General features: G+C 40.3%; 1 protein-coding gene across 1 annotated transcript; it reads left to right on the top strand.

The window, feature by feature from the left end:
• The first annotated feature begins 5166 nt into the window (after positions 1-5166).
• SPX (spexin hormone) lies at positions 5167-12981 on the top strand. Its single transcript, XM_079937697.1, has 6 exons — positions 5167-5235; positions 5650-5730; positions 5933-5990; positions 6456-6518; positions 7788-7871; positions 12902-12981. The coding sequence occupies exons 1-6, from the start codon at positions 5230-5232 to the stop codon at positions 12958-12960; spliced, it is 351 nt and encodes a 116-aa protein (XP_079793823.1). The 5' UTR covers positions 5167-5229; the 3' UTR covers positions 12961-12981.
• Positions 12982-13467: the final 486 nt, after the last annotated feature.

The raw sequence follows: 13467 nt of genomic DNA, 5'->3' as shown, positions 1-13467 counted from the left end.
AAATTAGCCTTATATGCAGTTTTCTTTTTTACATAATGGTCACATCTTCCATATCCAAACTGTTTAAATGTAATCATAAATAGAAATAGACTTCAGGTAAAAAAGTGAGCAGTGAATTTAGAAATTAGTGGAGAAATGCTTAATGTTTTTTTCTCTACATGGAAGGAATATATAATACTTCAGTATTTGTGACTTAAATAAAATCACTTAACGTCTGCAACGTTTTGATCTTATACTTTAGTAAGGCTGAAAACCACTGGCCAAATCTACCAGTTAAGGTACCCAATAAGTATTTGTTGAATCCAATCATTAAACTGTAAGTCTTGACTATTGTCTGGTGAATCTGTTTTTAAATACAGTATCCAGCACATCTTTCTAACATTGTCCTCTGGGCTGAAAGCTTCCAACTTCTGCTCTTCTGCTACTTGTATCCATATAGGAGGTTGGACATAGAAATGGCGTCCCCAGATCCTTCATCGACTGACACATTTTCATGGTCTTAGCTTTACCAACTCTAAGACCTATTAAAAGGTCACCTCTGTTTGACTGACTAGGCCAAAACAGCTGGCCCTTTCTGTCCTCTCCTAGAACCTGCCAATTGTTTTGTGGTATTTACATGGTTTGCGAAAAGACATTCTTAAAGTTCAAAGCCTTAAATAAAGGACAGTAAAGACACTGGCCAATGAGGGGAGAGCTTTATTTTGGATAGCAGGCCTTCTCAGTGTCCCTAAATCTCCTCCTAAAACTGGTAGCCCTTTGGGGAAATTACTTCTTCCACCCCTTTGTGAGACAACTGGCCTATGGGGCTGACTGGCCTTCAGAGAATAAAGCCAAAGTAGGACTTGAACCCAATGACCTCATCATCCTGTACCAAAACCCTCTATTCTGTTATCAGAGAGTAATTTGGATACTTGAGTATCTCAATAGTCATATTGTCCAGGTACTCTTACCCAAGATAGGAGCTGTTTGAGAAAGACGAACATCATGTGATAGCACTTATGTGTGATTTCTAAAAAACTGATAGAAACAAACTTAAAACAGAAATAGACTCACAGACATCGAAAACAAACTTACGGTTACCAAAGCAGAAGGGGCGGGTAGGTAAATTAGGAATTTTGGATTAACAGATACATACTACTATGTATAAAATAGATAAACAACAAAGACCTACTGTATAGCACAGGGAACTATAGTCAATATCTTGAAATAACATAATGGAAAAGAATCTGAAAAAATGTTTTATATATATATATAACTGAAATACTTTGCTCTGTACCTGAAACTAACACAACATTGTAAATCAACTATACTTCGATTTAAAAATGTATAAATAAAGTTTAAAAATAATTTTTTAAAAAGATAGCTGTTTTCTGTGTGAACACAATAATCACTGACCTTGTAAGAATGCAGTTTAAACTGTGACAGTATTTTTTAAATGGGGCTTGGGCATGCTCCAGTCAACTAGAAGAATTCAGATAACATCAGTGATGCAGGCAAAATGATCTCCATTAAATATGCCTTTAAAAAAGGTTTTGGATCCAATTTGTACAGTACCCACTGCCGGGTCATCATATCAGCAGAATAAAATTTACTGGTTTTATGCAACAACTTTTTTTCTCAAATAAGTAACTTTTCTTAGCCAATCTCTAGGTTTAGACCTGTAAAAATCTTAAAATATTGTGAATTTAACAAAAACATTTGATTGGGAGTCAATGCCCTTTTAGAACAAACACATTCTGGCATATTACTTTTGATAAGACTACAATATTGATAATACGTCAAAGCCATTCTGCTCACTTGTGCATATTATGCTGAAAATGGCAGCTTTGACGTAAATAATCTGTTTGTGAATTCATTAGCGAAACTGTTACAGACAAATCACGTTCATTATATTTTCCTTAAGATTGTAAATGCAAATCACTGTTTGGCAATTTATTTTCCCGTCCCTCTTTCTAAAACCTTTGTGTGTTTTCGGTATGGAGAGGGGGAAAAGACATTTTAGTTGTTTGTTAGGGCTAACCTAATAACTGGGTTTCACTTATGAATTGTTTTAAAATATAAACACATGCATAATCTTTCTTCTGTGGCTTTTTTTTTTTTTGGAAGTTGTTACAATCCTTTGAAATTAAATTCTAAACTCCTAAAACGTAATATTTAAAGGAATATTGATTTTCTTTAGATATGGTGAAAACCTTTTAGTCCTTAGTTTTTATCTTCCTCCTCTCCTAAAACAGTGGAAAACACTACATTCATGGTTCTGGCTCCTTCTTCCTGTACTTATTCTTTAAAAGGAGTAAATATTCCTCAAGTTTCTACCTACAAACTACTTTCTATATTTCATTCTCATTTACTAACCAGATCTCAGTTTTCTTGGCCGCACATGATCGACAATTCCAAACATCAAATGCCCAAACCCCAGTCTCTCTTAGACAAGTATTTACTGGTAGATAGCATCACCCCTCAAACTTAAGTCCCAAACTAAACTCATCTAGTTCCTCTCCATTATCCCTGATGTTTCTATTGTTAACCATTCTCCCAGCCATGTAGACTCTAAGCGTTAGTTTTTTTTTATCACTTTTTATATCCTGTAAGCTTTACTACTCAAAATGTCCAAGGATTAGTAGACTAGCATTCATTAGCATCACTTGGGAGTTTAGTACAAATGCAGACTCTCAGGTCCCACCCCAGCTATAATGAATCAGAATGTGCATTTTAACAAGATTCCCAGGTGATTCAAAAGCGCATTAATACCTGCGGAGCACTGCTCTAACATTCCGAAGAAAGTGACCATCTCTCTCATCCGTGGTACTTTAGCATATGGTGGCCACTCTGGTCCTTGTTCACTGTCTGCCTGTGTATAGAACTGTTTCAACTGGATATTGACAAATTTGGGTCCTATTTTTCTTGCCTTCCACAAATTCCCTTTTTTGCAGTTCTCTTTCCACATCATCAATTTCTCCTTCTCTGCTGATCATCCCCATCAGCACACATGTTCTGCAAATGGTCATCAAAAGAAACCAACAGACCTGGTTGATTTAAGCAAAAGAGGACTTTATTAAAAGGACAGTGCGGTTAGTATCACTATTCCTCTAGCACTGGATGCTGGTGTCTGTCACTAGCATTGTAGCCAGGATTGCCCCCACAAACTCAAGCATCCTGCAACCAGTGCTGCACTAGAAAGTATTTCTCCTACTCCCCACTTTCTTCCCTCCCCAGCTCCGGACGAGTGGGTACGTCTGATTGGTGAAGCCTGCCTCATGCCCACACTCTACCCGATAGGGAGGCTGGTAAAGAGTGTCTAGCATTTTCAGCTTCTACAATACAAGGAAGATGCTGCCTCCCACCAAGAATCATAATTTATAGTTTAGGGAATTTCCAAAATTCCCTAAAATTGAAAGGATTCAGATTTGCTGCAAGGCTAAAAAAAAAAAAAAAAATAGCCCGCTTCCACCATACTCACATATCTTTTTTAAAAGTTCATTTTCCTTTCCCCCTTTTGGTGAAATTTCTCAAAAAGGTTGTCCACACTTGTCCTTATTTCCTCATATCCTATTCAACCCATCCCAGTCTAGCTTCTGTCCTTAAAAGCCATCATATTCTCAAATCCAGCAGACACTTCTTAGCTCACATCAGTTTAACCTTTCAATGTTATTGGATAGTCTCCCAGGTCCCATGGCCTCGTTCTCCTGGAATTTCTTTCTTTCCGACTGCTTCAGTTCAGCTTCCTTTGCTGACTTTCCCTCTGCTCAATCTCTGTAGGTTTGTTCTCAGAACTCTATCTCTTCCTCTCTTTAACTCCGTTCACTCCCTAAGTATTTTTTCAATCCCAATTTTTTCCTGCCTTAAAATTCTCAAGATTCTTAAATCTGATAATTCCTGCCTTTAGAAAAAAAATCTATAGGCTGGTGACCTGTTTGCTGAGCTCTAGAGTTTACATCTGCAAATGCCTACTTCACATTTCTCCTTGGATGTCTAATATACATTTTAATTTTCATGTGTCCAAAGGCAACTCTTTATTTCCCTCTCTTAACTGCTGCTTTATGAAGTCTCTCCAATTTCAATAAAGAGTTTCATCATTCACCCATTGATTAAACCAAAAATCTAAGAGTCATCCTTGATTTATTTTTCTTAAACTCTCATATACGGTTTATCCACAAGTCCATGTTTTCTGCCTCCCAAATTCATTACAGCTCTCCATTCCTTGCAAGGACTCCCCTAGTCTAAGCATCATCATCTTTTGCTTACAACCAAGTTGCCATTTCTTACTCTCCAACCTCAATTTACAGTGTCCTCCCCTGACACCCACACAGCTTTGGCTCCATTGGTCTCCTTCCTGTTCTTCAAACAAGCCAAGCTACTTGCCATCCCAAGATTTTGTATTTTTCTTCTGCCTGAGAATGTCAGCAATACTGATTCCCACCCCAGTTTATCCCATGTCTGACTCCACCTTATCTTTCCAGACCCCCTTTTATTCTTACCTTCCCTAAAGTAGCCCACCACTTACCTTATCACATCATTTTGCTTACTTTTCCTTTATAAAGCATTTTAAAATTCTGTAATTACCTTATTTACCGGTTTGGAGTGTTTCCCCCCTGACTAGAAGATAAGCATGATCAAAGCAGAGACTTGTCTTTTTAATACATGGCTGTGTCCCTTGAACTAAAAGGAAGGATGTCTGTTACATAGTAGGCATTCCATAAATATTTGTTAAATAATTGAATGGATAATTAAGTGAATGACTGATGTCAAAATCCATTGAGATTCCCTAACCTTTTCATTTCTACCCAAATGATTCATCTTTACTCACCGGTGTTAGCTTGATAGCTAGTTAGTTACCCAAGACAAGTTTTCTTACTTTGTTCATTTACTTTTGATTCTGCCTGGGGTTATTAATCATTTTCAATAATAATAATAATACTGCCTTGGGAAGCTAATAGGAAAATCAAAGGTCATGATGCTGATATTTTCAGAATATCTCCTGGCTGATGTGGACGGTAAATGATATTCACCCATCAATCATTCCTCTGCTTCCTGCAACTGAATCTCCCTGGAGGAGTCATCAGATCCTCTCAATCTTGAAGACTGACAGGAAGTCCCTGTGGACACTAGCTCTATGCAAAATCAGGAGGGATCCTTGACCCTAAGATTTAAAAGCCCCACCTTCAGAACAAAATTAGAAAACTCAGAGGTTAAGTTATAGTTATTGCAGCTTCTGGAAAGGTGTAGAACATGAAGGTAAGTAAAGGTTTTATATACCTGAGTTTTTTTAGCTATTTTATAAAAAAGCTGTATAGCTTTTTACCTCTTTTATGTTTAATAAGTGTTTCAGAGGCTAAAGGATAGTTAAACGTTATGCCTTTAAAATATCAGAATCATTTGATTTTACAAAGAAAAAGTTTCACTAATTCACCCAAATCCTCATTTGGGTTAAATAATAAAAATAATATATTTCTAATAAATTGTTTTTAAAAAGGAACTCTTTGTGGATTAACTAGACGATAAACTGGGGAACCCCCTTCTGCCCCACCCTCTGAGCGCTAAAACAGAACATAGCAAAAAGTAAGGGATTTGTAATTGTCCAGGCGCCAGGGAAGGAAGCAGAAGATCCTATAGAGGCACAGAAACGACTTCTTTGATCTTTTCATACAGGGATTCACAAGTCTGGTGGTAACAACCTTGACTCTTTTCCTGGTGTTTTCTTTCATGGGAAATTCGAACAGTGCTCCGCAGGTAATCAAACGCAAAAATTGGGACTCCGCGTGCTGTGTGCCTGCCTGCCTGCCTTCCTTCCTTCCTCCCTCTCTCTTTCTCTCAATCTCTTCCCCTCTTTTCCTAATATCTTCTCCCTCCTTCCTTCCCTTCTTTTTTTCCCTAATAGTGGGCTGGGCAGCAACGCCTTACTAACTGCTTTCCTCTTCTCCCCGGGTTATAGAGACTCTTTGAGAGAAGGAATTGGACTCCGCAAGCTATGCTCTACCTGAAGGGTGCACGTACGTTCCAAATACTTTGCTCTTCCGACAGCAATAGAGGGAGATCCGTAGGGGTGCATGAATCGGTGGGATAGATGTAGAGCTGTGGGGAGAGAATCCTATCGAGTTTGTTCCCATAAATAATCGAGGTCATCCTGGTCTCAGTTAATCAAGGAGAAAGGTTGGGGGGCGGGGGTAGATTATCAGAAATCCTCCACCCTAAACCGGAGGGTTGCTGGCTCTTGCCCAAAGGGAGACTGGGATTTCCGGGGACACACCGCCCCACCCTAGCAGGTGAGCGAGATCGCCGCCCCCTCCGAAGCTCACTCGGGGGCCCGGGGGCGGGGGGCGTGCGGACTTTTCCCTCATCCGCGCCGGCGCCCCAACCCGGGCAGTTCCGCGCGCACCGGGCCCCGCCCGCTCCCGGCCCCGGAACCCCGATCGATCGGGCCGGGTGGGCGCTGAGCCCGTGTCTCGCCTTGGCAGAGGGGCGCCGCTTCATCTCCGACCAGAGCCGGAGGAAGGACCTCGCCGACCGGCCGCCGCCCGGTGAGTGCGCGGGGGTGAGGGAGCCGCGGGCTACAGAGGACCGCGCAGGACCGGAGGGGCGCGCTCCGCCTCCAAGACTGGCCCCTGGGCCTTCCCGGGGGAGAGCCGGCCCCGCCCGGCGCCGCTGGCAGCGGCGGAGCTGGGGATCGCAAGGCCCCGCCAGTATGGAGGTGGGCGGCGGGGGCCGGGGTTCCGCTCCCGGGCGTCAGGATGGATATGAGAGCTGTGCGCCTACCCCGTCCGAGAAATGGGCCTCCCGTTTAGGGAATGATCTTTACAAGATTTCTCTTAAACGCTGTTGTTGTTGCCGATGTTGGTATCATCATCATCATCATTATTAAAATAGTGATTTGCCTAAAAACTTCAAACAGCTGTATTATATTACTAAAAAGAACTATCAAAAGGTTCAAAACCAGAAATAGTGAAGAAGTGGGAGCCTTTAAGGATGGAGCCAGAGACGTTTCATGATAAACCTTTCCATGCCATTGGATTTAAAAATAAAAATACCAAAAAAAAAAAAAAAAATACCATTCATTTTGATAAATGTTCAAGATTGTTAAAAATACCAAGTAGACTCATTTTGAAAAATACCAAACACTGTGTTAAGCACATAGGTGCTTATCAAATTTTTGTTTACCTTCTTCAAGCCTGCAGTGTAATTAACCTTTTTTTTTTTTTTTTTTACCGTAGGAGGGTAAGTTTTGTTTTCCCACTTCAGCAGCTCCCAAATTAAAAATCATGGTTTGTGTTGAATCAGGACCATTTGTCTTCTGTCAGCTTAGATTTGAAATAGTTTTGAATATTTTGCAGATTCTCCTTCAGTCAAATAATTGACTTAACATGTGGCCAAGAAGGTAGATTATTTTCTCAAACTGCTTTGGAAGGAACAAGAGAGAAGATAGTCCAGGCTCCAGGCAGGGTCCCATCTAAACCTTTCAGCCCAGACATCCCATTTTAAGCTCTGAGGGGGAAATTTCTCATGAGTTCTTTATCTTAATCCTCCTTGCTTTCATGAAATTCTCTGTAGTATATAGTTTAAATTTTCTTCCATTCCCTGTAATACACAACATAACCAGTTGTAAGCAATGCCTAAGGGAAGTGTGAAATGTTTCAACTTGTAAAAATCATTCTGTGTAAGGGGCTCTTTGCTGAGGGATCACAGAGGTATTTCACAGAGATTTTCTAGTATTATAGCATACTGGAATAGGATTTATCTATATGAATATTTAAATGCTAATAGAATCTGTATTTATTTGTTCGTTTCTCCAGAAAGACGAAGCCCAAATCCCCAACTACTAACTCTTCCAGAGGCAGCAGCTGTGCTATTGGCTTCCTTGCAGAAACTGCAAGAAGGTATAATTATAGTGACCTCTTTTAACTGCAGGACAGGGAAGCTTTGAGTGCTTTGGGCATTCTGTGTTGAGTACAATGAAGTTGCTTTTATTTATTCAGATTTTTAAAAATAATTAACGGTTGCCCACACCACCAGAAATTCACAGAGATGTTTATTATTTTAATACTAGCATGCTGCTCATTAAAGTGTTTCCCAAGAATGTAAAAACATTTCCTTGATGAGACTGGGGGATTTCATGTTAATTCCATAATCCATAGCCTATTGGAGCTTTTATTTCTGTTAGAACTCCAGAAAGTCCAACTTCATTATTTTATATTTGAAAAAACTGAGGCCAAAAGAGGTTTAAATAGTCGCAAATCCAGTTACTCGCTATTAAAGTTTGAACCAAATGAAATAGCTGAAAATCACTGATTTTTTACTTACAAACACAGCAGTTTCTTATGGTTCACCCTAAGAGACTGGGCTAGTTCTGATTCTAAGCCTGTGTGATTTGCATTATACTATATAGCTTCTTCCATACCAGGATTAGGTGTGTTCTTCAAATAGAAGCTCTCTGTCCATGTAGCATTAAAACCACTAATTGCATTAAGGCATCTTGTTGCACATTAGCCAGGGCTGTGGAGTATAACAGGACTGGGTTCAAATCTTGGCCTTGTTGCTTTACTAGCTGGGTGACCCTGAGCCTTAGTGTCATTACGGGTAAAATGAGATAATGACATCCATGGGCAGGTTGCTCTAAGAGCCAAATGAAACAAAGTACGTACTTTCTATTAGCATTAACAATAGAGGTCATCAAAGCATATCAACAGATCTAGATTTTTCCCTCTCAAAAATTGTAATGATGCCATATTTATGACATAATTTAAATGTTAAAATGTATTTAACAAAATACAGTGAGTCGTCTAGTGGTCAAAGCATAGGCTGCTGGCCTTGGGCTCTGAAACTTGTCCTAGCGGAGAAAGCCTGTGTGCTCCCTGCCTGTTATTGGACGGGCCCCATCAGGGAGGGGAAGAGAGCAGGGGGCTCTTTCTGGCTTCTAGTTTATGGCTTTGTTGTGAAAAAACAAAAAACAAAAAAACCTATGAGAAGCAAATGGAAGAGAGTGGGATAAAGAGGTTTTTTTTTTTGCGGTACGCGGGCCTCTAACTGTTGTGGCCTCTCCCGTTGCGGAGCACAGGCTCCGGACGCGCAGGCTCAGCGGCCATGGCTCACGGGCCCAGCCCCTCCGCAGCATGTGGGATCTTCCCAGACCGGGGCACGAACCCGTGTCCCCTGCATCGGCAGGCGGACTCTCAATCACTGCGCCACCAGGGAAGCCCTAGAGAGGTCTTCTGAAATCAGAGAAAGTCCGCGGCTGACTTGGTTGGGTGGAGGGGATTATAATACTGAATTCAGCAAATCTGCATTTATGCCTGCTAGGTGCCAGGCACTGTGACAGGTAGAGAAGAAAATGGATTAAACAAAAGCAAGAATGAGAATGGCCTTTGCAGTGAACAGGCAGGGTGTGAACAGTCAGTAGGACAGTAGACTGTGAGAGTCATGGCCATAGTATATCTATGACTACAACTACTGTTACTACTCCCTCTAGCTAATAATTATTGAGGGTTTTACTATAATGCAGTGGGTCAGGCACTGTTCCAAGCACTTGATACGGATTAATACATTTATTAATAATTCATTAATCCATAACAAATGAATTACCTCCTAGGATTACCCACTGTCATTATCTACACTTTACAGACGAGGAAATAGAAGCACAGAAAGACTGAGTAGCTTGCCCACTATCACACTGCAGGTACATACTAGTACTAGGATAAAAGAACAGGGGGTAACTTATTCTTTATCTGAGAATCAATCAGATGGTCCATGGATTTTTACCAGAAGGAGGACATGATGAAGGAAGATGAAACTGGTTATTGCTTATAGGGTAACCATAAGAGCAGTTACAATAGCTACAATATGGGAACATCTACTGTGTGTCAGATATTAATGCTAATCTTTATAGCCCAGAAAACTGACCCTTCCTGAGCTGTATATACTTTCCTAAGGTCCACATAGAGTGGAAGTGATATGGGGAGTTTACACAGCAGGAAGTGATATGCGGAGTTTAACTCAGGGCTGTGGGATGCTGTAGCTCTTTCAGCTATGCCCTGCCACCTCTCAGATGGATGGTGTTGAAGAGAAAAGGCCAGAGTGATGATGTCAGTGAGAAACTAAGGCAGTCATTCAGGAGTGGAGTGATGAGGTCAGTGGGAATGGAGGCTCAAACCTGAGGCATACCGGAAGGAAGAGCAGATAAAAATCAAGGTCCTCGTGTAGAGCACAGGGAACTATATTTAATACCGTGTAATAAATCATAATGGAAAAGGCTATGAAAAAAATATATGTATAACTGAGTCACTTTGCTGTACAGAAGAAATTAACACAACATTGTAAATCAACTATACTTCAATAAAATTTTAAAACAAAAGAGAGAATCCAGAGTCAAGCACATTTTTAAAGTGTTTTTGTGAGTTTAAAATGGTGATACTGACAAATGAAAATGCCTGTGGATATAATTAAGGTTCAGTTTGAGGTGAGGTGACGGAGCCTTTCCAGTGGATAAAGGTGTATAGGTCACTGGTTCTCTGCTCTCCATATGTGGACTGGTTCCATCAGAGTTCTCTGTAGAACTTGCTGGAAATACAGATTTCTTGGCCTTAGGCCCAGAGAGTCTGATTCCATACTACTTGAGTGAGGTCCCAGAATCTGTAACCTTAAGAAGTTCACTCACATTATTCTGATGATGTCAGGTTTGGGAGCAACTGGAAATTCAGAGCCAGTTAATAAAGATTGGAAACATGAAAATGGAACTCTCTCCTAGGCCTCAGATGTAGTGGGAAAAGGGCAGAGAATAAAGGATTTGCCCTGGAGAATACCCAGAGATCAAGGGAAAGGGGGAAAATTATATCAGTGAAGGGACTTCAAAAGGAGCAGGCAGAAAGGTAGGAGGAGAGCCAGAATAACAGAGAATCTAAGAAGTCGAGGATGGAAAGTTTCAAGAAAGGAGTGACGAGAAGCATCAAATGTAGCAGAATGCTTAGGAAGAGTACAGAAATCAAAGGAGAAGGAAGATTGTGTTGGGTAGGAAGGGTCATTAAATCACGGTTCACAAGTCTTCTCCTCAGCCCCTGCCCAGTGGTATGATTTGCTGCTGCCTTGCCCGTCTGAAACCTTGTTTCAAGGGAATTTAGGAAAAGAAGGTAAACTGCAGAGTTAAGAGATTAAGTGGATGCTTACTGGCATGGCTTTCAGAATTCTTGTGATGAAAAGGTGAGAAAGAGTTGAATCATGGGTAGAAGATGCTGCATCCAAGGTGGTCTTTTCCAAATTCAGCATTTGGCACTCTGATTTTTTTTTTTTCCAGCTGCGCAGCGAGGCATGCGGGATCTTAGCTTCCTGACCAGGGATGGAACCCATGCCCCCTGCAGTGGAAGGGTAGAGTCTTAACCACTGGAATGCCAGGGAAGTCCCTCTTACTGATTTTTGAAGTCAGTAGGAGGACAGTGAGGTTGGAGATGGATTGTTAGTGAAGTCTGAGATTTAATTGCTGGGAGGATGTGCAGAGCCAGAAAGGAAAGTGAGCTGGAATGGAGAAGGTAGAGCTAATTTTAAAAGAGGAGGAGAGGGATCTTCATTAGAAACTTTACAGAAGAATGTGACTGTAGGTCTCCATTTCAAGTCTTTGTTGGAGAATAAATTCAAGTTTTTAATTATTGAAGTTTCCGAAGTGGCTTGTCTCTGATGATGAAATGGGGAAACAAAATTTTATTAGTCTAAATGGATGGGAAAGTTTTGGATTCCCATATGATAGATTAATCACTAGTCACCTTTAATATTTTTATTCTGAAGTCCCTAGGTATTATTTGGACTTATTTTATGTAGTGGATTATTATTTTAAGTAGTGGATTGTTACCTTAATGGAGGATATACAGGGATGATTCCTTTCTTTTTTATTTTTTTCCTTTCCTTTAAATACATACTAGTATATTTAAAATAGATAACTAATAAGGAGCTACTGTATAGCACAGGGAACTCTACTCAATACTCTGAAATGACCTATATGTGAAAAGAATCTAAAAAGAGTGGATATTTGTATATGTATAACTGATTCACTTTGCTGTACAGTAGAAACTAACACAACGCTGTAAATCAACTATACTCCAATAAAAATTTTTAAAAATAGAAAAATAAAAATTTTTGAAAACAATAGAGTAGCTGATAATCTGCAGTATTTTGAAATTTGCTACCAGTTCAGGTTAAACTATAACTCAGATATTCCAACCATATTGTAACTAACTAGGGGAAAGTGGTTTTCTCTAGAGATGACCTTACATAAAATGAGGAACGGAATTTTGCCTCTGGCAGCTTTCTCTCCCTTCCGCATCCTCAGTTTCAGCCCTTCAACCCATTTTTAGTCCCAGGAATCTGCTGTCATCTCAGTCCGCTGTCCCCACCCCAGAGGTGATTCTTCCTGCTCTGAAGTTGTGCAGTCCTGCCCAGCTAACAAGTGTCCCTTCTTTTTGTCTTATTTCCACCCCAGACATCTAGTTCAACTTGTAAGAGAATATGTGCAAATGTGTTCCTCTGTCATCTTTCCCAGCTAAAATGCATTTTAACAGGAAATACAGAAACAGTACCTTGATGCAAGTGAATGGTTCTACTGGTGGGTATTTTAGACATGAGGCATATTTAGAGCAAGACATGTGGCCTTTTCAGATTTCTACCAAACACACCATGTAATAGTTAAATTCCCTGTAGAGATTCACATGTCAGATGTGAATTCCTCAATGCATACCAAGCTGAGGGGGAAATTTTTGAAATAAAATCAATCAAAATCCAATTTGGAGTTGGTTTCCATAGCAGAGTGCCTGAGTTGACATAATGTAGGGGGGCAAATGTTTATCTCCTGAGGTTCTCTTCATCTTATATTTTCTTCTTATAAAACACAGGGTACGTGTTTATGTTATGTATTTTTTTATCCTTACAGCTGGAGAAGAAAACTTTGATCAAACCAGATTCCTAGAAGATAGTCTGCTAAACTGGTGAAAATATACCAGATTCCATTCAATTATAGTTCTGTTCTTGTTGAAAACATGAACCATGTGAATAAAGCCTGTGGACCCTTTTTATCTTCATTTGTAATCTTAGGAACATGTGCAGCCAGTTTTATTCTTTCAGAAGCTAAAGTGATGTTGAGTTCTTAGTGAGAACATCGTTGCTTTCTTCCGTTGCTTCAGGTCCTGTTTAGATCGCCTTGTGTCTTACTCTTGAATTTTTTAGCCCATTTATAATTATTAGGTTGAAGACTCTTTAGAGTGTTCTTTCGTTTTGTGACAACAAATACCCATCTTGATCTAATCATTCTTAGTTGCTTTTTTTCATTCTGTTACCCACTTGCACTGTCTTATCACTCAGCAGAGAATCTCCTCTCCTTTTCCCCCTTTTCTCACCTCCAAGGAGGGTGAGGCAGGGAAGTATGGCAAGATGGGAAAGAGTAGAGTGTGATTCTTTTAGTATCCAGGAGAGGTAAGTTGTCAGGAAGGGAAGAGGGAA

Source organism: Stenella coeruleoalba, assembly GCF_951394435.1.
Source record: "Stenella coeruleoalba genome assembly, chromosome: 11".
NCBI classification, from domain to species: Eukaryota; Metazoa; Chordata; class Mammalia; order Artiodactyla; family Delphinidae; genus Stenella; species Stenella coeruleoalba.
This window is presented reverse-complemented; position numbering and strand designations above follow the sequence as displayed.